Source organism: Anas platyrhynchos, chromosome 1 (genome assembly GCF_047663525.1).
Source record: "Anas platyrhynchos isolate ZD024472 breed Pekin duck chromosome 1, IASCAAS_PekinDuck_T2T, whole genome shotgun sequence".
NCBI lineage: Eukaryota > Metazoa > Chordata > Aves > Anseriformes > Anatidae > Anas > Anas platyrhynchos.
The window spans coordinates 1,392,174-1,417,359 of NC_092587.1; the positions used below are offsets into that span (position 1 = coordinate 1,392,174).

Consider the following 25,186-nt stretch of genomic DNA (forward strand, 5'->3'; position numbering starts at 1 on the left):
CCCTTTATACCAATTTCTGCCCTTGTTTTGCTCAGCATTTGTGCGGTACGGCACAGCCTGGGTGATGTTTGAGCACTGAGCATCCTGGGGGCATTTGGGATCTGCAGTGCTGAGCGCTCACAGCCTGCCTGCACCCACCCCATGGTTTGCTTTTGCTTCTGTGCGTGCGCTCTCGTGTCCTCACACCACTGTGGGTGTTGCCTAAACTGCTCGTGAAGCGCCCCTGGGACCCAAAACGCGTTTGAAAAAAAATAATATTTATCGGGGAGGTGATTAACTTTGTCAGAGTGGCTCATTTTGTTTTTAAAAGCAGAGAAGCAACCCTTTCCAATTCTGATCTAAGCTTTTAGCTGATTGCCTGCAGCTCCCCGGGGGAACCCTGCTCCTGCTCCTGCTCCTGCCGTGGTGGTGATGGTTCCCCGTCTGCCCGAGTGACTCTGGCGCCTCGTGGAGGTTTGTCCGTGGGACAACGCGATGGGGCGCCAATTAGGGGTGTGCTGTAATGACAGCAATTAGGGAGGTGTGTGTGGGGAAGTGGTTTGGGGCAGAAGACACCTCAAAGCCCACCCAATTCCACCCCCTGCCACGGCAGGGACCCCTCCCAGCAGCCCAGGCTGCCCCCAGCCCCATCCAACCTGGCTTTGGGCACCTCCAGCTCCTCTGGGCAGCCTGGGCAGGGCCTCACCGCCCTCATAATTAATAATTTCTTCTTATATCCAATCTAAATCTCCCCTATTTTAATTTGAAGCCACTACCCCTTGTCCTGTAGCCCCCTGTGTCGGGACGTAGGGACCCGACCCAAACCGTTCCCTGGCGTTTTGCTATGGAAGGATAAAAACAGTAAAATAAATACAGAAGGCACTTCATCCGTCCTGAAATCCTGCTGAAGGAGGGCTCCTTGCTGCTTTTGGTGCTTCCTCCATCCCTCACAGCTCGGTGTCAGCCCCCAGCGAGTCGCAGGCTGCCCCCTCCCGCTGTCCCCTTCCCGGGCGTGGGAGCGCACGCGCTGCAGCCCACGTCCTCGGGAACAAAGCCTTCGCCTTTTCATCTGTCAGAGCGCTCTGCTCCGAGAGAGGAGCTGTTAGTAATCCCTCATCAGTCTAATTTTAAATATCTCGCACGGATTTAAGTGTTCTCCAGCTTTTCATACACATGAAGGGTGCCTAATGGATTCACCTGCACTCCCAGTGCCCTGACGATGCGTTGGATGTGTTCAGGCTCGTTCCCGCTGCCATCCGAGGGCTCTTGGCTGCAGTTCCTTAAAATTCAGGGTCTAAAGACCACCTTGGGTTTGGCACAGGTTGTATTTTGTTCAATCAGCTGTGGGTTTCCCCCAGCCCCGTGCCAGGAGATTGCAGGGGGTGAATCGCTGCCGTGCCGGTGCTGCCGCCCGCAAGCACCACATTTGGGTGCGCTGAAAGGGGAGCTGAAAAGGGGCAGAGATCGCTGCTGGTGCAGTAGGAACGTGCCTCTCCGTGCTTGCTTTCCACACCAATGGAGCTAATTAACAGAGAGCAAATCTGGTTACCAACATCCTTCACTCGTGGGCAGTCCTGTTTGCCATACGGTCAGCAAAATCGTGTTTTCGGTGGGTTTTCCTGCAAATGCTGTCACACCGTGGCTCATACACCTGGGACAAAGCATATTAGACCTTATTTGTATTATTTGACCTTAATCAGCATGCTGGTCCAGGGCTCGCCCTGGAAAATAAGCGCCGAGCACCATGCTGGGAGCTGGCCGGGGCTCCCCGTGCGCATTTAACAAACGCGTTGGCTCGCAGCTATTGTTCCTCTGGGAGCGATCGCAGCCGACGCACAGCGCTGGATGCTAAGTGATTAAAATGCGTAAATTAGCAGATGTTAATAGCTCTGTCAAACTTGATTTCACTGAGGCCTGGTTAACCTGGAGACGCTGCCGAGAAGCGAGCTGGGCTGTCGCTTTTACAACGCCTCCCTCTCTGGACACGTTTATTCTGTGCCACGTGGGGTTTGTTTGATTTTATTTATTTTAAATAAATCAGCGTTAATAACGCCAGGTTGTGCTTCCCATCCATATTCCTCTCTTTTCTTTCCAGCCCCTCTCTTAGGTGACCTCAGGCTGGCAGCCTGGTGACGAGGTGGAGGTAGCGCAGCGAGGTTGGGCCGTGGTAAAGGACACGTTGCAGCAGCTCCTGCTTAGAGGGCTTGGTCCTAAGTGCCAAAAAAGATGCTCCTGGTGCAAAACACAGCAACCTTGGTCAGTCTGCGACTTCCCCACATGGGCCTGGACTCGTGGATGTGCTGCTGAGGATGGATCCAAAGCCCAGTGGGTGCTGCTCAATGATTTAGTGTGCGCCGTGAGCCACCGCTGCAGCTCTCCGTGTGCACGGGGAGCTTGGTCCCGGAGCTCCTGCGAGATAAGGATGCTGATAGCCAGCGTTTTCTGCAAGATGCAGGTAGTGGGGTGATGGATCCAATCCATACTTCAGTGTTTCACTCTTTGGAAGACTAAAATACGCATAAAGCAGCTTAAAAATTGTGGGTAGATGGCACAGGGCTCCCGTTGATGGCGTGTTCTCATTCTGCACACCCAGATCTGTGGGGTGAGCCAGGTTTTTTCCCAGTTTTTGTGCCGTGCAGCACTCAGAGGCCAAGGGACCCGTCCGTTGTGTCCGTGCAGAGCATGGCCCTTCGTCGGGAGAGCTGGGCGCTTCCAGCCCTCATCTCTGCCACCACATCCCCACAAGCGTGTCTAGTACCAAAACAGCAGCACTTTTTCCTTTTCCATTTCAGAATCTGTAGTTTTATTCCCATGGGAAAGTGGAGAGCCGGGGGGAGGTGGCCTGTGGCAACCCCTTGAAGCGCTCCCGATTACGCCAAGGTCCACTGATTAAAGCTTTTGCTCATTAACTTCATTTTCCCCGCTCCGCTGGCATCCAAGCGGTGCACGTGGTGCAGCGAGCGGCGTTTCCAGCCCTGCTCCAGGGTGTTCGTGGCCCCCCCTGAGGTTGCCACAGGTCTCGGGGGATGTGGGATCGCTCTGGGACCCCGTCCTCATCTCACCGCCACTGGCAACGCTCCCGTGCTCGTTACCCACGTGCTAATGAGATGGGCTTCAGTGTCCAGCCACACAGAGGCAGGAATAAACAGTGCTGGTGAACCCCAGAGCTTGCAGCATGCAGCCAGGGGAGTTTTACATCTCCAGTGCCCATTTTCTGGGTTTAGACTTGCAAGTGAGTGGATTTAGTAGGATTATGGCTTTATTTTCCACTCTTCTGTCTGATCACGCCTTGGCCGTGACCTGCTCCGGCACCAAATGGTGGCGAGGCCGCGGGGAGGTGGCGCTGCCCTTCGTGCCCTCCTCCCACCTCTTCCCCAAACGTGTTTTACACCAAAATGCATCGTTCTGAGCCTTTTGGCCAGTGTTGATGTGGAACCTGTAATCTGGATGTCAGAATATCCCAACCAGATATTGTGGGGCTCCGAGTGGCTGCAGCCGCTCTCGCTTTGGCAATCCTAAAACCCCTGTGCTTTTAGGATTTTTTCTGCAAGCACATTTCTCTCCAGTAGAGCAGTGATTTTTGCTTCCATCCAGCTTCTGCGGCTTCTTGCTCCCCGGTATTTTCCACCTTATCAACGTCATCTTCACTTCTCCTCTAGCAACTTCCAGATTTTTTGCAGTACCAGGAGGTCCCCGCGTCTCGTGCCTGCCGACGATCCTCCGAACACGCCTGTTCCTCTCTGGAGGAGAAATAAATGTAATAAAGGGAGTAAAAGTTAATCTTTTCCAGGAGCCAAAGCCCTGCTTGGCTTCTCAGCCTTCCTCACCCAGGAAATGGCACGTTTTTCTATTTTTTGTACGGACAGAGCCGGCCGGGAGCAGTGTCTTGGATGGAAACTGATGGCAGATGAGGAGCCTCGTGTGGAGCCACCGGCTGCAGGAGGCTTGGGGGCAGTTTGCCTTGGAATTGCTGTCAGCTCAGGAGCACGGTGATGGTTTGAAATCCTTGAGAGCTTCAATACGTGGAGAAAACACAAGGCCAGCGCAGCCAAAGGTGCTGAGAGGACGCCCCTTCCTGCTGGAGGATCCCCCTGGCTTAAAAGCCCCAATATTCAGGGAGTGCTTAGAAAATGTCTCAGTTCCTCCAGCTCCTCGGCTGCTCGCAGTGCCCGAGAGGTGATCTTTTGGGATCTATTTCTGGCAGGGGTGATCCTGTAAGTCAGGAATGGCAGGAATTCATGCGGCTGCACCCGCAGCCTGCTGGAACCGGGTCGGGGCTTCCAGCAGAAGCTTTCGCCTCCTGGGGTGCTTGAAGTGGGGAAATTAATTTTTGTAAGAGGATAAAATCCTCTTTTTTTTAGGTAGAAACATGATACCTAAGCTGTTAATATGATTTAGCTTTTGGTTGGCCCCCAAAGTGGTCGGGCCGTTGGCCTCGATGAGTTTTTGGGTCCCTTCCAACTCAACCATCTCATTCCCACCGTGACTCCAGGAGCTGCACGTGCCTTCAAAGGTAATTCTTGCTGTAAACCCCCCTCTACTTTCTGCAAACACCATCTCTGGAGGTCCCTTCCAACCCCTACAATTCTCTGATTCTTCCTGCCTGCCATGCTTTTGGGCTGGCTCGCTGCAAAGATGACCAAGGAACAGTCAAGGGACGGCTGCACCAAGCCCGGTGCTTCCCGGGCATGAAAATTTATCATTTTATTAAGCACTGAAGGCCCAAATCTGTCTTTTTTCTGCAGGCTCTTGCTCCCCCTCGTGTCTGCGTGGGGCTCGTGCAGCCCACGGGCTGGTGTTAAGCTCCCTGGGGGGGGTTAAGGACCTGGGGGTGCCCATCTCTGGGGGTCCTGAGGCTGGGCTGGATGGGGCAGGGGGCAACCGGGGCTGGGGCAGGGGTCTTCAAAAATCCCCACCACGTTTTTCTGATGTTGTTGGAAGGGACAAGTGTCAATCCACTGCAGGAGGAGATTACTGCAAAAAGCTGCCCCAAATAACGAGCTTTGCACGGAAAGTGAAGTTTTTAAAGCGTGTTTATAGCAGATTTGGGTAAAACAGGAGGTGCTGGTGTGGTCGGAGGAGCTGCCAGCCCCATCTCCGCTTCTCCCTGGTTGCTCTGTTGGTGGAAACGTGCTGGAAGCATCCCGAAAAAAAGGCTCAGGAAATGGGATAGAAAAAGTTTCTTCTTCCCCAGCTGTTGAACCCTTACGGCGTGGAGCAGAGGGCTGCCAGCTCCTCGAAGCAGGAGCTTGAGATCTGCCGAGGAGCTCAGCAGAGGGAGCTGCAGAGGCTCTGTCCCTGCTTTTCCTGGGACTGGGAAAATCCCTTCCTCACCGGATTGATTTTCCATCCATCCCACTCTCTGGTGTCATGGTGCTCAGCTCAAACTCATCGTGGCGGCGTAGCTGCAGAAATGAGCTGGATTTGGGCAATCCCAGAGCAGAAATGAGGCTCCAAGCAAGCTTCAGGCTGGGCAGAAGGAAAGGGCTCTGCTGGGAGAAGATTTGGCCACCGGAGCCCCCAGGAGCAGCTGGGAGAGCTCAAACTGATGGAGAAGAAGTGGGACGGCAGCACCCACACCTCTGCTTTCCAGGTGCCGGCTCACCTTCACCTTGGTGGACAAGTTGGGGCAGAAAAGATGCTAAAAAATGCAGAAACGGGCTTTTTTTTATTATTTTTCTTATGGAAAGAATTCCCAAAGCTGCGAGACGTGTAGTGGCATCGCTCCAAAAAGCAAGCAGAGCCCGGGAGGCAAAAGCTGCGGGTCTGCAGCCTCGAGGGTCCCCCGAGGGTCTGCACGGGGTATTTTGGGATGTGGTGCTCCAGAAGGATGCCATTTGGAGTCAGGATTTGTTGGTGCCGGTGCGGATGGATGCTTTTGTGGCTGGTTTGGAGCTGCTGTGCGCAGGGGGCACGGAGGGAAGTCCTGCAGCAGGTTCCCAGTCTCGACTGATTTGCCTTTTACTGTGGTTTTCTCAGGACGAGGTGGAAATGAACATCTTAAATAACAATTAGCCTAAGCTGCCAAATGCTCATCCTCGTTAAGGTCGTTATCTCAAGCTGGCTGTTGCGCTCTGGTCTCCGCGCTCTCCCCGAGGTCCTACCACAGCTCACCTCGCGTGTTAGCCAGGAATTAAAAACCTCATTATCCTCCGGGGATTTCTCAGCGACGCCGAACAAATGCGTACCCACAAAAGCAGTCGGGGAACCCACAAAAGCCTCCAGGGGCCAGCTGTAGCTCGAATTTCCCAAAAAACGGGGCCAAAAGAAGGGAAATCAGCACCCGTCGGAGCAGCCAGGGGTACGAGGCGAGAAGAGCGAGCGCCCCGCGTGTCTCCTGCTGGGGCAGGAGGTATTCTCCATCTCATACTGCCTGGTGGTGCCAGAAAGCCTCAGCTACCCCGTTTTTGCCCAAATAACCTTGAAACGGTACTGAAATAACATTTCAGGTGCTGTTGTTTTCTCCCCTTGTTCCTTAAAAAAAAATAATAATCCGTGGATAAGAATAAATTGAAGACACCAGCGCTGCAAAAACGCTGCGCTCGCAAAATGAAAACGCAAAGAGAATTTACAAGGGTGTTCCTCTTGCAGTGCAAAACCATCTTTGGCCCAGCCCTTGAGGTTCTCCAAAAAAATAATTTTGGGGGCATTTTCGGGGGCAAAACATTTGGGTTTAGGCTCAAACCACGCAGCAAAACCATTGCTCGACCCCTCCAGGGCGACGCCGGGCGGGCTGCGGCCGTAATCCCACCCCCCTTGGTTTAGTTACCCATTAGTTAATTTTGTTCTAATGAGGTTCTGCTCCCGTAATCGGGGGGAAAATCGGGAGGTGGAGGGGGGAGAACCCGAGTTAAAAGGAGCCTAATTAGCAAGTTAATTATAGCAAGCGTGGCAATGGCCTGGTTACATAAACGGGCTATTGTTATGCACGCACCGGGCACGATAAAACTGCTCGGGTGCGTAGGGCAGCAGCAGGGACGGGACGCGGGGAGCAGAACCCCGTAGGTCTCGGGGTTCCCCAAGGGGAGCAGTGCCCCCTGAGGTCTTGGGGTTCCCTAAAGGACACCCAAAAACCACCTCCCTCCCTCCCTCCTTCTGCCTCCCCCCGGAGCTGGAAGCGGAGCAGGCGGTGGCCGCGCCATGCTGAGCAAGAAGAAGTTCAATGTCAATGGGGACCCGGGGATGAAAGCCCAGGTGAGGGCAGGCTCTAGGTACCGTAAGGCTGTCTTCTCGCTTAAAAAATCCTCTTTTCCTCTTCGTTGCTTTCTCCCCCCTTGCTGTTCCCCCAAATCACCTCTTTCTGGAGCTGCCCCTGCCCCTTGCTGGCTGCGGGAGAGCCTCGGCTCCGGGGAGCTGCCCTGCGTGCTCCGTGGGCACACGTGGCGTGCTGGGGATGCTCCTCGGGGCTAGGAAAAGCCCAGGTGGAAGCAAAATATCCCACACCTGGATGTGGGGCACCCGCAGAAGCCGTTCTCCCTCCTGGTTTGGGATCCTGGGTGTCTGGGCTCAAATTGCAGCGGGCGGAAAGCTGCCGTGTTTGTGCGCGCACAGCGGGTCGGCTGCCTGACCCCAAGCTGCAGCTTTCCAAGGCTCTGTAATCTCTCCTCTTGAGCGTTAACCTGTGTGTGGCTGCTGTTACCATCGGGGGAAGGTTTTTAGGGGCTGGGAAAGTCCCACCTGAACCCGAGCCGCTCTGCTTGTCCCGGTCCCTGATGCTTGGGAAGGGAGCGCGGCAACACGGCGCGGCGCTGGTTGCACCGTGCACTTTGGAAGAGATTTAAACAAGGTTTGGGGTCCCTCAGAAGAGATTTAAACAAGGTTTGGGGTCCTTCAAAAGAGATTTAAACAAGGTTTGGGGTGCATCATTTCCTGCTGTCCTTCTGGCTGGACTGAGCCTGAAATTGCAGCCCAAAAATGAATGTGGTGGTGATGTGGGGACCTCTTAGGGGCGCATCGCTGCCAGCGCTCGGTGCCGCTCACACGTGCACGCCCAGCGCTGGGTGTGACGGCTGTCCTGGCTCAAATCCCAGCACAAAAATGTTAAAAAATCAGTGAGGGGTTGGGGCAGCGAGCAGCAGCCCCTGGAGATGCCCCCCAGGAGCCAGCAGCAGATCCCCCTGTCGGGCTTTGAACGCTTGCAGGGGTAACTTGAAGCCCGAGGTTGTGCCCAGCTCGGTGCACGGCTGATTTGGGGTTTTGCCTGCCGGCCATGCGAGTGCTTCAGGAGGTCTGACTGCATCGCTCCAAACAGTTGCATCGAATGTCCTTGAGCAGATGATGCGGGGAAGGAAAATATTAACAGAGCTCCTGGGGTCTGTGATAGGAATTTTTCACCCCGTTAGGTTTCGAGCGTATCCCGCTTCGCCGGGAGCACCGTTCCGCGCCGATGACCCGATGCTTTGATGAGGTGGTTTGGCTGTCAAGGGATTTTTTTTAAAAGGAAAGAAATAAAACGTTATTTCAGGCCAACGACTTGTTAGAAAAGGAAGATGAAAACCAGCATGTGTGTGCCCTGTCCCCCAGCACCCTTTTTCCTCGTTTCCTGGCCCAAAAAGTGAGGCACAGGGGCTGTAAAAACCCAGTGCGCGGGCAGAGTGTCGCTGCTTCAACTGCGGGGCTTGACTTTGGGTTCCCAGACAGGGGTCGCATTCCTTAGGGCCTGATGGCTTCTTTAACCAAAACCAACTCCCCGAAACACCCCGGGGCTTGGCCAAAGGACCCAACTAATAGCTTTCAGCATTTTGGAGATGTAAATATTTAATCCCGTCACACCAGACTGGCTCATTTCTTTTGCCCCGAGCGAAGTCCGAGGAGTTTTGCAGCTGGAAGTCACGTTTCCAATTCCGGCTGCGATTTCGCCCAGCCCAAAGCCCACACGGGGAGTGTGGTTGGCTTCCAAAATACATCCCCAGACCCTGGGGCTCAGCTGTGTCCCCACGGGTGCTGCTCACATCAGCTCCTTGGTGGCACCGGGTGCGCGCTCAGCCCGTGCTGCTCCACGTTTGGGGCACCGGAGGCACTCGGTCACATCCTCCCCACTGCACCTTTCCCCAGATATCCACTCCTAAATGCTTCTTGTTGTAGAGTGCAACTGGGGGGGGTCATTTTTGGGGTGTTTTTGGTTTTGTCCCATGTATTTTGCACAGCAAACTTGGACCGATTGCTACAAGAGAGGTGGTGAGCGGGGTCGGTGCCAGTCCTGCAGGTGCTGGATGGCCCCTGCGAGCATTTTGGTACTTGGTCTGGGTGTACTGGGGATGGAAACCTTCCAGTATGGGTTTGGAAAGGCTCAAGGAGGCGATTTAAGTGTCACTGAGATTAAACACAACCAAGGCAACGTGCCCTCTGCCCCCAAATACCCGCACTTGCAGGCCACCCGTAGCCAAGAAGGTGCCACCTCGAGGCTCGGGGTGCTCCTCATCCTCTTGTCTCAGCCCCTTGGCTTTTTCCCTCGGACTTACCCGGCCCTTTTTCTTTTCACAGATCCAGTTTGCCGACCAAAAGCAGGAATTCAACAAGCGCCCGACGAAGATCGGCCGCCGCTCGCTGTCCCGCTCCATCTCGCAGTCGTCGACCGACAGCTACAGCTCAGGTGGGTGCCGCCTCCCACCAGCATCACAGGAGGTGCCCGCAGCAGCCCCACGACCCCCAGCTCCCCCTTGTAGTCGTTGCTTTTTTTCCAAAGTCAAAAATTAAGAAAATCGAGTCGGAACCTCGCTTTGGCTGGGTTGATTTTTGTCTCCCCGTGCAGGGACGCGCGGCTCTGCTCCCCCCTGCGTGCTCCTTTGAAATTGGCACGGGAAAATCATGCTTTCTCCTTCAGAGGTGCTCGAGTTGTTTTTCTTGGAGCACGTTTTGCTGAAGGTTAATTACCGGAGCAATTTATGGAGGCTTCTTAAACCCAACAAGAGTTGGAGCCCCCCGAAAACCAGACCAACTTTTTTGAGTGCCCATTTGCGTTCAGTGTTTAGTGCCAAAAAGGCAGCCCAACTGAAAACAAATTGGAACTGCTGCAGGAGGGGTCGGGACAGCTACAGAAGGGATTGGGATCCGATTCCCCATCCCCCAGGGAGCTGTACTGCCTCCGATCCCCTCCTGCTCCCAGCCCCTGGCTCGTACCACAGCAGATACCGAAGCAACCAGGTCTGCAAAGAGTGAAGATGCAAGCACGTTGAAACCAGCAGAAGGAGGTGGTGCTCTCCTGGTCCCTCTGCAATTTTCAGGCTTTTTTTGGTGAAAAATCACCATCCCACCGGCGTGGCAGCACGAGCTCTCGGCCCTTGCAGAGCTCTGGCTCTGCGCTGTGGGGAATGAGGAGGGTTCGTGGGGAGGCTCCAGCACAATCCCTCGTTTTCATTCCCTCTGTTCGGGCAGGGAGCCTCCTGCCTGGCTGCTGCAGAAAGATTTTGGGCACGGGAGCACAGCCAAAGGCACGAGGCTGAACCAGAGCAGGCGTGAGCCTCTCTCCACCTCCCCCAACTCCAGTTGAGCTCCTACTCAACTCCAGTGCTCAGCTCCAGGAGATGCAGCTCTGATCTCACCCCAGACACACCAGGACTCTCCTTTTTGCCTCCTTTCCCAGCTCGTGGGTCGCGTCCTCTCCGTGCTGCCCCGAGGAGCCCCCTCGGGGGGGAATTTCGCCTTCCCCTCTGCTTCATGCTGGCGTTAATGATTAGACTGCCCTAACACGGCTCTGCGATCACTATAATGTTTGTACGGGTTTTACAACCCCATTTGATGTCTAATCAGCAGGGTATACTCGACGTGACTCATTTTTAAAGACTTAAGAGGCTAATTAACCTGGCTAATGTTTCACGCTTGCGCCCGATTCGCAGCTGGAAGAACGGGGAGCACCTTCGGGGAATTCTCCTCCACCCCTTGCACCGAGCGCTTCCAGCCAAAAGCATCAGCACCAGCAATTAGTTAATGGGTGAAAGCATCATATTTTCCTCCTAACGAAAGCTGCTGGGCTGGCAGCTGAGAGGGAAGCTTTTTGTTCCCAGGACAGCTGCAGGATGGGCAGGAAAATCCCACCCGTGTCTCTCTCTGAGCAGCAGCACCGAGCGGGGTGCTCCAGGGATGGGTAAGGGCTGGAAACAAAACATGTGGGGAGCAGAGAGAGCAGGTGAGGTCCGAAGGTTTGGAAATCCTTTTTTTTGGAGGGCTCAGTGTTTGAAGCCTCTGTGCCTGCTGTGGTGGCCACGTGGGAAGAAAACAGCATCACGAGGCTGCTGCAGGGCGCGAAGCACGGAAACGCCGATGAGTTGAGCCCAGTCCGGGCCACACGTGAAATAATTCATTAAGATGAAGACCTCTCCCCTGCTGCTGCTCAGAAAACACACCGTGAGCATTATTTTCTGCTCTCCTGTTCTCGATGTGCCCAAGGACACCTATTGCAAGCCAGGGAGCTCACGAGTGCAGCTTTGGAGTCACAAACACAGTGGGAAATCCCGTACGTTCCCGTAACTTCTTCCCCTTTCTGCAAAAGTCAAATAATTTACGTCTGCTGGGACGAAGATTTGGGGATCAGCTGGGTAACAGCAGCCCCGGTGACTGGAACGGCGACGCACGCAGCGCCGCGGGCACCCAAATGAGATTAGGGCAGTAATGCCTTTAATTAGAGGCGATTGACTTCCCCCTGGTGCTGTTTCATAACTTTTTATAAAAGGCTGTGCAGAAAAACAAGGTTTAGGTTTACTTCTCAGCTCGGCTGTAGCAGAAGCCCCAGCTGGAGGGGCTTCATCCTTCCTTGTCTCCACGATGTCAGTGCTGTCGGCGTCGCCAGATCCTCAGCTGAGCATCAGCAGGGCTGAACATCACCAAATTTAGGCTCAGACCCAATTTTTGCTGGTTTGGGACACAGGCTGAGGTGCCTCCTTTATCCCCCCCTGGGTGTTTTGTCACTGGATAACAGCACCCAAAATGCCCACGGTGTTCTCTTTGAAATAATATAATTTATATTAAAAAGCTGCTTGGCTCTCTGGAGTGCCAACCCCAGTTCGGAAGCTTCCATTAATCAACTTGTGGGTAATTTGGGGTGAAATCTGGGAGATTGACCATCCTACCGGTTACTGGGGTGTTTCCAGATTTCAGGCACTAGGAATCCTTTAATTTCTGTCGTGTGCATTCGGCAGGAAAGCCGGGGCAATATTTACTGTTCTGTACCCGTGTGCTCTCACACTGCACCACCACTATTAGTCTAATTAGTCTAATTAGTCTAATTATCACAGTGATGCTCCTGTATCACACGTATTTAGCAGTAAAGACCCGTCTGCATCTGAAAATCCGGCTGCCATCTAGGCAAGCTCTTTCTTTATAAAAATTGCTTGCGCAAAACTTGCACAAAACTTGCTTTCAGCCCCAAAACGCCGCGCTCTGATTTTAAAGCCCCCCCCCGCCACACAGATTAGCCGTCTTCAAGGAAGCAATCCTCCTTTAACTAATTAATCCTGCCGGAGCCCTCGATGTAAGAGCTGGCTGTTACAGAACTCATTTTTTTTGTTAACAATCCCATTTTCCAGCCCTTTGGGAGCTGCCGGGGGGCAGCTCGAGGAGCCCGTGGCCATCCCCGGGGCGGGCTCGCTGTTTGGGGGCAGGCAGAGAAATTCCAGCAATGTGTAATTCTTCCCGGTAAGCAGATCAGACCCAGGCAGGGCTCGGGGAGCCTGGCACGCCGACAGTGGCAGCGTTAAGCTCGTGCCTGGTGGTCCTTGGGGTTTTTTCCGCCCTCCAGGACCAAACACGGTCAGCTCCTGGGTGCTGCCGGCACGACGAACCCACGGCCGGGCTGGTGGATGAGTTTCAAGCCTTGCTTTGGATCTTCTGCCCTGCAGACGCCAGCAAAGCCACCAGGAGCTGGCAGTGCACACCTTCACGTGGTTTTTATCATTTTATATATTTATCCAGAGGTCTGGGTGCCTCCGTAAAGCTGCTGGTGGGCAATGGTAGGGCCATGGGCTCAGGCACGGTGGTCGCCTCTTGGCACGATGCAAGAAGCTCTCGCCCTGGTGCCACCCTGTTCCTCTGGCAGAATTTAAGCACAGAATTGGGGTGGAAAGTGGGAAATGCACATCGTTTGCCAGCAGTGCGTGATAATTTGGGGAGCTCTTTTTTTTAAAAGTGGTCGGAAAGCACACGGGGATGGTGCATCTGCTCCAACGAGTTTCAGCTCCAAAAGGAGCTAAACGAAATGATTCTGCAAGAAAGAGACTCCTCGGATGGAGTTTGTTCTACCAGTGGCACGAGCTCCCCTGCAGGTTTTTTCACAAGGCTTGGGGACAGTCCCCTGGGGACACTAGGGACAAACAGTCCCTTTGGCTGGATAACTCAAAGCACAAGTTCCTCTCCAGGCAGATGAATGCTGCAGCTGGACCCCCTGCCCCTTTTTCCTCCTTTTCATCAGGTTCAACGAGCCCACCTCCGTGTGGCCACTTTGGGTGGTTTTGGATTCGGTAAGGATCGTCCTGCGAATTTCACGGCTTCTTTTTTCTGCAAAAATTGATTCCAGGGACGAGGAATGCCACCCTGGCTGACCGATAATTAGGGAGCAGCCTCTGCCGTGCCGTCATCCAAAATGCAGCAGGGTCTGGCACCCGAAATTCCACCTCTTGGCGGTTTGGGAAGTGCTTAAAACATCCGTAGGCATGGATGGTGGCTGTCTTAGAGCCAGGAAGGGATAACAAAAGGAAGTCACTGGAGGTAAAGGCTGAGTGGGGAGAAATAAATGGGCATTAGAAGAAGAAGGGGGGATCCCAGGAGAGGCTGGAGGGAGCTGGGACATCCCCATGGAGAAGCACATCCACGGATGGGCGCAGCTGCAGGTACCGTGGTTTTTAGGGAGCATCTTCAGCCTCTGACCTCCCCCCTTGTCTTCCTCCAGCTGCCTCCTACACAGACAGCTCGGACGACGAGACCTCCCCCCGCGACAAGCAGCAGAAGAACTCCAAAGGCAGCAGCGATTTCTGCGTGAAAAACATCAAGCAGGCGGAGTTCGGGCGCCGAGAGATCGAAATTGCTGAGCAAGGTAAAGGGGACGGGCACTTCCACAGGCTCCTGGCTCTCTTGGGCTGTTCGTGCAGCTTTTCCTTCCCCCAAATCCTTCTCTTGAAAGGTTTGGTTATTTCCTGACACCATTCCTGTTTGAGGGACAGAATTTTTATGGGATTTTGTGGAGTTACAGGGCGTAACCACGGTATTCCTACCAGCCGATTATTGGAGGACTACAATCCAGGGTATTTTGTTAAAAACAGTGGAAAAGATGAAACCCATCATATAAATTATCCAGCAGGTGATTTTGTTTTAGCGTGGTCGTCTCCAAAAGTCTGTCCCAGGGGCAGTGCAGCTCTCAGATGGCTGCAGGGTCCTCCTCTATCTGAAGCTGGTTTTCCTCCGGCCTCGCTCGGCGTTTGCAGGTTGAACTTTGGAAAATATGATTATCCTGCATCCTAAATAGCTGGAAAAAAAAACCTCACAGGGTGTTGGATTCTTTTCAGCTGTGTCATCGCTGCTTCGGTGCCTCCGTTCAAATCTTTTGCTCTTTTTGAAGCTGACGCAGCCGTAAGAGCCCTGGAGATCTGGGCTGGAAGTGCTGCTGGCAGTTTCTTACGTGCTCGCCCGCCTGTGCTTTGGGTTGATGGACCTCTTGTCATTTTTTGCCTTTCAGAAATGCCTGCGCTGATGGCTTTGAGGAAGAGAGCTCAGGGAGAGAAGCCGCTGGCTGGGGCCAAGATCGTGGGCTGCACGCACATCACAGCACAGACGGCCGTAAGATCCCCTCGAAAAGCTCTGATCTTTTTTCCCCCCCTGATGTTTCAGTGTGGGACTATTTAAATGCCATAGCAGGGGGCTGCTACGTGCTGTGACTGCCTGTTCCAGCTGAGAGAGTAGGAACTACTCGTGCCCTGCAGCCCGATCCTCCCTCTGCCTAGTTCTGGGCAAACACAGCCTTCTGCCAGCAGGGTTTTTAGGCAGGAATTCTTCACTTTTTGTCCTCTAAAACAGACCCCAGGGGGATAATACAGAGGTGTGGTCTCTGAGTCAGCAGAGACAAGTGAGAATGGTCAATTTTGGGGCTGTTTCTGGATAAACAGAGCCTGTCCTTAAAGCTGGTGCAATGCGTGAATCGATGAGGCACTGCTGCGAGTAATGATCACTAAGAAAATCAAATTATCTTCATCGTGCATGCAGGACAAAATGGCAATTAGTAATTAGTGCAGTTTTGCAACTCAAGACCCGTGGTTTTTCCTCCAAACGGGACAGGAGCGCTTTCTCCTGCCTGCCTTTGGGACTTTACAGAGTGAAACCTAATAATACACGTTGAAGTTCTGATTTGCTTCATTCATTTTCAATCGTAGAACAAAGATTTGCAAAATTCACTTTCTGCGTAACTCTCCAACTGCTGCAGTGCTGCTTAAAGCAGCTGCAGGCACCCTCCAGAAATATTCCCAAGCAAAAGTCAGGCGTGTGTGCTGCTGGAATCGAGGACGTGGCCACGTTTCGGTTTGCCTTGCCTTTCTGATATTTTTTTTTGATTTTATTCCAGGTCCTGATGGAGACCCTGGGTGCTCTGGGTGCCCAGTGCCGATGGGCTGCCTGCAACATTTACTCCACTCTCAACGAAGTGGCTGCTGCCCTCGCCGAGAGCGGTAGGGAGCCTCACCCGCTTCGTTCATTCTGGTTTTAAAAAGGTTTCTTACTATCCCATCATGTTTAGTTCATTTACAGTTTTTTTTCCCCTCTTTTAAATTGTTTTCTCGTTAGAATAACACCAGGGGAGAGTGAAATCTCCCCGGTGTGTTTCTCTCCATCCGTGAGAGCACGGTGAGTGTGGTTCCTGGTAAGCTGCACACATCAGCCCGTAATGGTTCTCCAGGAGTGCTGCAGATTTCTGTTTTCTAAGCTTACCAGTGTAAACTGCCAGCTGGAATTAGTCTGATGGAGTGGGAAACTTGTAGAGCTGAGCAAAGCAGGGATATATCAGGCTGTAGACTGAAACAATCTGGAGAAGGGATGGCTTTAATCACAGAGATTTGCTTTTTTCCCCTATTAAAGCAGGGAAAGGAGCTATAAGCAAGACAAGATCGATCCCTCCCACTGGTCCAAACACCTCAGCCAGTGTCTCTGGAGTACAAAAGGAGGTAGTACAGGTGATGATGATGATGATGATGATGCACGATATCAGCCCTCAGAGCTACGTGAGCCTAAAAGTTACTTTGCTAAGAGAAACCAAGCTCGATTTCAGCTCTACGAAGACAGGGAATTCTTACATTTGAGTCACGACTTTGGCTAAAAGGGGCGAGAGAGGACTTTTTGGGGACACGATCCACAAAGCAGAAGCAGCTGATGTTGCTGCTCCCCTGGGAGATGCCTCAGCTCAAATCTTGTTCCACCTGGGTAGGGCTGTGGGAGCCAGGACACCCGGAGGAAGCCAAACTGCAGCTTGCCTCTTACCAGGTCTCCCTAAAACAGAAATTGTTCATGGGCCAGAATGAGCTTGAATAATTTCCTAAGCCTTTAGGAAGAGGAAAGCTGCCTCCTGGCTCCCTGGGATGTGCTCAGGTTGAGGTGGTAGCACCCATCTCTCTCTATCTGTGTGCAGGGTTCCCCGTCTTCGCCTGGAAGGGAGAATCCGAGGACGACTTCTGGTGGTGCATCGATCGCTGCGTCAACGTGGAGGGCTGGCAGCCCAACATGGTGAGAGCTGGCTGGGATCTGGAGGGCTCTGAGGAGGGCTCAGTGCTGCTCCGCATTGCCTCTTGAATTTAGACCCAATTCCCTGGTGCTAAGGCAGCAATTAGCCCCAGAGGGCGTTACAATTAATTGGTCTGTGCGATCAGACCTGCTGCTGCAGCTGCAGGCATGGGTGGTGCTGCCCAGTGAAGTTTTATTGGACTGTTTCCTAAATAAGCACAAATATATTTGTTGTAGGGCGTTTAGTTTGGTTTCAGGGGACTGGAATTTGTGGGATTTCTGCACCTTGCTCTTACTGCACGGACACAAACATCCCTGCTTCATCCTGCCCTCGTTTCTGGGGAGAAGGGAGAACCTTGAGCTAGGTGAGCCGAATAATTTCCAGCAGCCAAGTTGCTGCTTTCATCCCGACAGGCTTTCAGCCCTGTAACTTGTGATCTACTTCAATCAAACAGTAATTAAAAGAGGGAGATAAGCACGTTTTGCATTGTTTTTCGGCTCCTTTGAGGTGTTTTTGTCCCTCCCAGTCTTGTGCTGTTCACTTCTGGGCTGCCACTGTGAAAAAGAAGCTGAAAAAGAAGCGTGAGCATCAGTCCACCCCCAAGCTAGGAGTCTAGACGTGGCACTGCCTTTTTCTTCTTTTTTTTTTTGAGGGATAATTTCCCATCAGAAGTGTCAGCAGCTGACAAAGGAAACCTTCCACAACGTGCTTCTGGCACGCTTGCTTTCCTAGCATCTGCTCAGAGCTCTCGGCTCTGCACCGTGTCTCCAGCACTCGGTGTTTCCTGACCTGTTTCTGCACAAAAAAAAACTGCTGGGGGGCACCCAGGGTCCTGGGTTTAGAGCTGCTGGCAGCTTCTCCGAAGGCACATCGTGTTTCCCAGTCCAAAAACCTCAATATTTGATGTTTGGGCTCCTGCAAGGTCCATGAGAAGAACTAAAGTCCCAACACCATCTCCAAAGAAAGACCCTCTGAGTTTTCTGATGCTCAATATGATCAGGAATGGCTCTTTTTTTTTCCTTTTTTCACTGAAAAATATCAAATCTGTAGGGCTGGGGGCTTGGCTCAGCATCAGCTGAGCTGGGAACAGGCTGCTGCCCCCGACCATGCAGCCCTGCCATCTTTCAGCCCTAATTCTCTGTTGTTTTCAGCCCTGTGGTCGAGCTGATCCTGGCTAATTTTAATCAGCTTGTTTTTTTGGGGGGGATCAGCTGCACGGAATCCATGGCTGTGATGACAAGGCTGGGAAGGGGACAGAAATAAAATATCCTTCACCCCTCAAACAAATAAGGGCTTTTTTCCCAGAAAAAAACAGGTGCTTGGGGAAAATTAAGATGAAAACAGGGAGCCTGGGTGAAGCTGAGGAAGGTGCAGAAGAAACCCCCGGCCCCCACGATTCCCTGAGCGTTTTGGAAAGAGGATCATGCGCCCTGTTAAATGGGGATTCATGAAATCAAGACGTCCTGGGGGCTGGGCTGCTGAATTCCCAACCCTGCGTGGCCCAGGGGAGCTTCTCAGCCTGCTCAGCGCTCGGCAGCCTTGGTTTCCCAGCCTTTAGGTGGGACGTAAATCTGGGAATTCCCCAAAATTGAACAGAATTGGTGCTTTCCAATCATTTCGGATGAGCAGCAGCTGCCTGCAGCGTTCATATTTGTTCATATTTTGGTGCAAGGTCCTGCAGCTCTGTTAGGGAGACGAAGGCTGGGAAGCAAGGAGATTGCTCCCTGCTTATTTTGGAGTCGGGGTCCTCCCAATTCCCACCTTTCCGTGGCTCTGCTGGGGACCCTGTGGGCCACCAGAGGCCACCGAGGTGCAGAGGACTCAGGGAAGAGCAGATGTGTAGTTTTTTTTTTTTTTTTACCAAGGCAGGTTTTCACAGGGCTCCTTTCCTCATCTTCAACACCTCTGGCTTTGTCCCCCACCCTGCAGCGTGTCGGGAGGAGGAGGTGGGTGGCTCAGGGCACTGGGGACCCGATGAAGAACAGGTTTGTACCTCGGAGGCTGAGGTTTGAAGCCTGAGAAAATGAACAGCGACCCAAAACTGTTGTCTAAGCGCAGGTCAATATTATTTTTTTCTCTAGGGAACCTGCTCTGGCAGGGGGGTTGGACCCGAGGATCTCTTGAGGTCCCTTCCAGCCCCTACAATTCGTGATTTGGTGATTTTTAATGCACTGTTTCACGATGCAACTACAAGTCAGTTGGCATCAGTGCCTCTGCTGCATCCTCCTGCCTCCACCGTGAGCAGGCACGCTGGAAATCTGACGGCTGCGTGTTTTTTGAAGCCTTCTCTGCTCCTGGAAATGGGGAAGAGGAGCTCTCCCAGCTGCTTTCTGCATTTCCCCTGGTCTGCAGCACTCCTGCTCGGGGTTATCAAACAGAGCAGTCCCACCTGAGCTGTCGGGACAGCGTCAAAACCTGACGCCAAAAACAGTGATGCCAAAACCTGGGCGTGACGAGGAACGATTCGGGCTCATGATTTATCCCGTGTGCCTTTTTGGGGGTCAGCAATCCTTCTGTGTCCTCGGGGCGGTGACTTTGTGGTTGCCTTCCTTGCAGATCCTGGATGACGGAGGCGACCTCACGCACTGGATTTACAAGAAATACCCCAACATGTTCAAGAAGATCAAGGGCATCGTGGAGGAGAGCGTGACCGGCGTGCACAGGTAACGGGGCCAGGAGCACAGGGACGAGCAGACAAAGCCCCTACAGCCTCGGGGCACCGGGAACAATGCCTCCAAAAATGTGGTCTGTGGCTTTCCTGCAGCGTGGGAGGTGACTTGCGAGCAGGGTTGGTCCGACCACGGGTGACAAAAAACAGGGGAGCGAGGAGAAGAGCAGCAGGATCTGCTTTTGGCTTTATTTTTGCCCTAAGTGGGGCTTGGCTGTGGCTTTTGGAAGTGGCTGAGAGCTCGGAGAGAGGCGCAGGCAGCCCTCAAAAGAGGGAAATGAAATACCCGAAACGAGGAAGCGACCGATTTGGGTTTGTAGCCAGCGGGGTCAAGAAAAGGACCTGGAGACATTTTTAGCGCTGGGAATTATTCCTGATTTGGGTAAAAGAGGTGTGCAAGAGCAAAACCATGTCAAAAATGGTTCCTTGCGTTCTCGTGCTGAGTTCTGATGATGTGTGTGTGCACAGAGCGTGTGCCCTGCCTTGGGGGGAGCTTCTGGGTGTAGAACTGGGCGTAAAAATCACAGAATCGGGGAAACACAGAATCACAGAACGGTTTGGGTTGGAAGGGACCTCACAGCCCATCTTAATTCCAGCCCCTGCTGTGGGCACAACGCCTCCCACCAGCCCCAGCTGGCTCTCCTCCCCAAGGTCCGGAGCAGGGGGATGAATTTCAAGGATTTGGGAGTTTCATCCTTTCGAGGACATCAGAGGGAGCTCGTAACATCAGCATAAAAATGCCTCTGGAAGGAAGGATGCTCCCTCCTCCTGAGTTTAGGAAAGGGAAATTAGCAAAGGGAATTATTTTTCCACTGATTCTGTTTTTTTCCTATTTCTGGCAGGCTGTACCAGTTGTCTAAAGCCGGGAAGCTCTGCGTGCCAGCCATGAACGTCAACGACTCGGTCACGAAGCAGAAATTTGACAACCTGTACTGCTGCAGGGAGTCCATCCTGGACGGGTACGAGCCTGCGGGGTCGGGGTGGGGACGGTGAATCCTGGGGGCTGCTCCTGAGAATTTATCCCGTGCCCGTAGCCTCGATGCAATTCTGGGGTTGTGTCCTTCAGCTGGGCGAAATGAGGTGCAGAAGGTGGGACCGACAGGGCTGGCGAAGGTTTTTTCCTCCTCTCCCACCCGGCTCCTTCTAAGGAGTGTTCTGAGGCTGCTGCTCTTGAGATGCAGCGCAAAATTCTTGAAGTTGTGAGCTAGGGAGGGTGTAAATCGCAGTGTAAATCCCCCTTTCCTTCTCTTTTTCTGTATTTTTATGGAATTGAGTGTCCCTACCCCCATTGCCAAAGCCAGGTGAGGTTAGGACGAGTCTTATCCCTGCAGTTTGGACGGGTGGACTATTTTTTTTTTTGGATCCAGTGCTCCCAGCAGCCAGGTAAGCCCAGCAGCTAGGACAAAATGGACTTTGCAGCCCCGTGCTGCTGCTGGGGTGGAGAAAAGCTCGCTGCTCCGTGCCAGGAAGCTGCAGTACAGCAGAGAAACCCTCGGGGAGGTGTTCTCCATGAAGGCTGCCTCTTTCAAGAGACAAATTTCTTCGTGTTGATAACTCGGCGTGGTTTAAATGACCTGCCTGCAGTCACTGGCTCCTTGCTGAAGTCAGAATCTCTCCTCCTGCTCTGTTCATCACAAAACCCACTCCACCACCTCTTATCTTACACTGACAATAATTTAGGGGGTATTTAGTGGAGAGCCTCATCCAGCATCTCAGCCTAGGAGCTGGTTTCCTGGTCGTGGTCATCCTGAGCAGGAGGTTCAGGATTTTTTTTTAAGGTTGAAATCCTTAAATCAGCTTCTTCATCGTGTTGGCTTCGGTTCGGGTGGGCGCTGGGCTCCCTGGGGAGGAAGGTTGGGATTTGGGGTGCTCCTTGGCACCTGAACGGGGCCAAGGGAGAGCTGAGCACGGGCCCCATTAAATCTGCCGGGGTCGTCGCCTAAGTTCTCCTGGAAGAGGAAGGGAATTTCACCTTCCCTGCACTGCTAACCTATTTCTGTCTGCTAAAAATAGCCCGCGATGTAGGGCACTCTTCGGGGGGAACCGGGAGGAAACGGAGTGGAAGGGAGAGCTTTATTTATAGCGAGCTCTGCAATTCTGGCCATAAATTACCGCTCGGCTGCTCCTCCTCTAGCTGTTCCTGCGAGGTGCTTTGGCTCTGAGAAAATGGAGAAAAAAAAATAAAGTGTTTCTGGAAAGATTTTAGAGATTTCCGGAGCATCACCGAATCCAAGCCCCAAATCCTTCCTCCTGGTGTCAGGTCCCTTCCCTGCACCCAAATCTCAGAGGGACCTCGCTGATCTTACTGTAGCAGGTCTTACTGCTTTTAACTTTTTCCGGGGTTTTTAACTGCTTTTTCCTTTTTCCCCAGCCTTAAGAGGACAACAGACATGATGTTTGGAGGGAAGCAGGTCGTGGTGTGTGGCTACGGGGAGGTAAGGGCTTCGTGCACACCGCAGGGGTCTGCTGTCCCCTGGGGCTTCCCCCTGCTGGGAACAGCCCTGTCCTGGCAAAAAATGAAGGTTTTATTTCCGTGATATCCAGTATTAAACATACAAATCTGAATTTTGAAGTTAAATACCCTGAATATCTTGAATTACCAAAGCGCTCAGAGGCGGCGTTCTGCGGGCGCGCTGCGCAGCCGCAGCGTTGCGCACGGAAAGGTGCTCAAAAAAAAAAAAAGATGAATTAATCTTTTTAAATGAATTTACTGGTGTGCTTTCACCCCCACGAGGAGGAATCCTCGCTGGAGGTGAAACTGGGAGATTCCCCCCGGGGAGTCCTTGCAGGGATCAGTTAACACCTGTTACAGGGGGCTCTTTTATCCAAAAAAAGCTGAAATTGGGCATTTTCCTCCCTTGGTTTGAAACGAGCCGTTGTGCATCGGGGAATTTTGTGCCTCCGGTGCTTTTGGTGTCTCACTTATTGCTCTTTTCCCCCCCCCCAGGTCGGGAAGGGCTGCTGCGCGGCGCTGAAGGCCATGGGCTCCATCGTGTACGTCACCGAGATCGATCCCATCTGCGCCCTGCAGGCCTGGTAAGCGCTCACACCGCACCCAGCTTCCTCTTTGGGCTCTTTTTTTTCACGAAAACCGTAAAACCGTGCCCAGAAACCCCTCGGCCACGATGCTCCCCTGGCGGGGGGCTGCTGAGGGGCTTCTCAGCACACTCAGGGGGCTCTCAGCTCCCTCCTGCAGCCGGGAGAAGGCTCCTGCGCTCAGCATCACCCCATTTTTTTGGCATCCCGTGTGCCAACGTGCATCACTTTATCCCATGATGGAAGCATGAGCCTTGAGTAATTAGCAGCATTAATTAACTTGTGGATCAGCCTTTGTGTTTTGTGCCCCCCCTGAGTTTGCAGGAGCTCCACGGGGGTTCCTGAGATGCATCCAGCACCCGCTGCCCCCTTCCAAGGGTTTCCAAAGGTTTCCAAAAGGAATTTGCAGTGGGGAGGACAGCAACCAGGACGTCCTGAGAGATCCAGCAGGAAAAAAAAGGAAAAAAAATAAAAAAACAACACTTTTTTTTATAGTAACTGTGATTTTGCAGCTTGTGAGAGTCACGGAAATAAACTCCCGGGAGGACTGTCAAAAAAAAAAGCCCTAAAAAATCCTGCCCTGGTTATCAGCTGTGCTGAGCACACCTTTCTCGGCGAGGTTTGGGCTGACTTGCTGAGTGCTCAGCACTTCTGAAAATCACGTCGGTGCCTAAATGGAGATTTGTGAAGTTAATGAGAGACATCCGTGGGTTTGGGGCGGCTCATTTTTATTTTGTACAAGGATCTAAATCCGTATCAGGAAGGATTCTGCAGCAGGAGGGTTTATCTGCACGCTCTGGATGTGCTTTGCAGGAGCAGCAGCTCTAAAAAAAAATGTCTCAAGCCAAAATTGAGATTTTTGGATGCAGAGGCCTTGGGAGAAAACGTGAAATGCCCCAAAACACTTTTCAGATGTCACTTCTTGCACAACAGACCCCAATTCCAGAAGCAGTCCCGATAGCTCGGGGTACGTGCATTGCTGTTTGCAGCCCCTGGCATCGGTTCCAACAAGTATCTGGGAGTCCCTTGAGTTGTTTTTTTTTTTTTTTTTCTATTTTTGGCTCATTTTTGCTGCTTCTCACACCCGGTGTTTTTTCCCCTCCCAGCATGGACGGGTTCCGGCTCGTGAAACTCAACGAAGTCATCAGGCAGGTCGACATCGTCATCACCTGCACGGGTACGCGGTGCCGGGGGCGGGCGGGTCCCCAAATTTTGGGTCCATTTTCCAAAGGAAAGGGCAAAACCGTGGGAAAAGTCATGGGTGAGGTGCCCCTGCCCGTGGCAGTACGGGAACGGGCTCCTCACGTCGCTCCTGCTTTTGAATTTCATGTTTATTGACAATATTGCAATTTATCATTGATATTGCCATTTATTACTGATAGTGCCATTTTTATTGATATTGTCATTTATTATTGATATTGCCATTTCTGACCAATATTGCCATTTATTACCAATATTGCCATTTGCCATTTCTGACTGATATTGCCATTTATTACCAATATTGCCATTTTTCATGGATTTTGCCATTTATTACCAATATTGACATTTCTGGCTGATTTTGCCATTTCTGACCAATATTGCCCTTTATTACCAATATTGCCATTTCTGACTGATACTGTCATTTATTACCAATATTGCCATTTATCATGGATTTTGCCATTTCTGACCAATATTGCCATTTCTGACCAATATTGCCATTTGCCATTTCTGGCCGATACTGCCATTTATTACCAATACTGCCATTTATTACCAATATTGCCATTTATTACCAATATTGCCATTTTTCATGGATTTTGCCATTTCTGACCAATATTGTAATTTCTGACCAATATTGTCATTTATTACCAGTATTGCCATTTATCATGGATTTTGCCATTTATCATGAATGTTGCCATTTCTGACCAATATTGCCCTTTATTACCAATATTGCCATTTATTACTGATATTGCCATTTCTGATACTGCCATTTATCACCGACACTGCCATTTATCATGGATTTTGCCACTTATGACCAATATTGCCATTTATTACCAATATTGCAATACTGCCATTTCTGACCAATATTACCATTTCTGACTGATATTGCCATTTATTACCAATATTGCCATTTATGACCGATATTGCCATTTATCATGGATTTTGCCATTTCTGACCAATATTGTCATTTATTACCAATATTGCCATTTATTACCAATATTGCCATTTATTACCAATATTGCCATTTCTGACCAATACTGCCATATCTGACCGATATTGCCGTTTATTACCAATATTGCAATATTGCCATTTCTGACCGATATTGCCATTTCTGACCGATATTGCCATTTATTACCAATATTGCCATTTCTGACCAATATTGCTATTTCTGACCAATACTGCCATTTATGACCAATATTGTCATTTTTGACCAATATTGCCATTTATTACCAATATTGCCATTTCTGACTGATACTGCCATTTCTGACCAATATTGTGATTTTTGACCAATACTGCCATTTCTAACCAATACTACCATTCCTGACCGATATCACCATTTCTGACCGATACCACCGTTTCTTCCCAATATTGCCATTTCTGACCCACGTCGCTGCCTCGCAGGCAACAAGAACGTGGTGACCAGGGAGCACCTGGACCGCATGAAGAACAGCTGCATCGTCTGCAACATGGGGCACTCCAACACCGAGATCGACGTGGTGAGTGCGGGGTCAGGGTGCTGCTTTCGGGGCCCTCTGACCCCACTGCCTGACCCCTTTAGCACCCCAAAAGGAGCTGAAACAATCCCACAGCAGCCTCATCCCTTCCCCTTGAGAGGC

General features: G+C 51.9%; 1 protein-coding gene across 2 annotated transcripts in view; it reads left to right on the top strand.

Annotated features, from left to right (window-relative positions):
- The window catches only part of AHCYL2 (adenosylhomocysteinase like 2), a 52,125-nt gene that overhangs the window by 21,233 nt on the left and 5,706 nt on the right, over nt 1-25,186 (top strand). Inside the window, exons 1-12 of one of the 2 annotated variants that reach the window (XM_005009507.6) lie at nt 6,919-7,173; nt 9,463-9,571; nt 13,859-14,002; nt 14,642-14,742; nt 15,521-15,623; nt 16,577-16,671; nt 19,226-19,332; nt 20,180-20,296; nt 21,709-21,772; nt 22,285-22,373; nt 23,480-23,550; nt 24,972-25,066. In XM_005009507.6, coding sequence (XP_005009564.2) covers nt 7,120-7,173; nt 9,463-9,571; nt 13,859-14,002; nt 14,642-14,742; nt 15,521-15,623; nt 16,577-16,671; nt 19,226-19,332; nt 20,180-20,296; nt 21,709-21,772; nt 22,285-22,373; nt 23,480-23,550; nt 24,972-25,066 — 1,149 coding nt within the window. In that variant the 5' untranslated portion in view covers nt 6,919-7,119. Of the gene's footprint in view, nt 1-6,918; nt 7,174-9,462; nt 9,572-13,858; nt 14,003-14,641; nt 14,743-15,520; nt 15,624-16,576; nt 16,672-19,225; nt 19,333-20,179; nt 20,297-21,708; nt 21,773-22,284; nt 22,374-23,479; nt 23,551-24,971; nt 25,067-25,186 lie in introns of those variants that run through there. The other variant, XM_072037882.1, reaches the window with a different exon arrangement.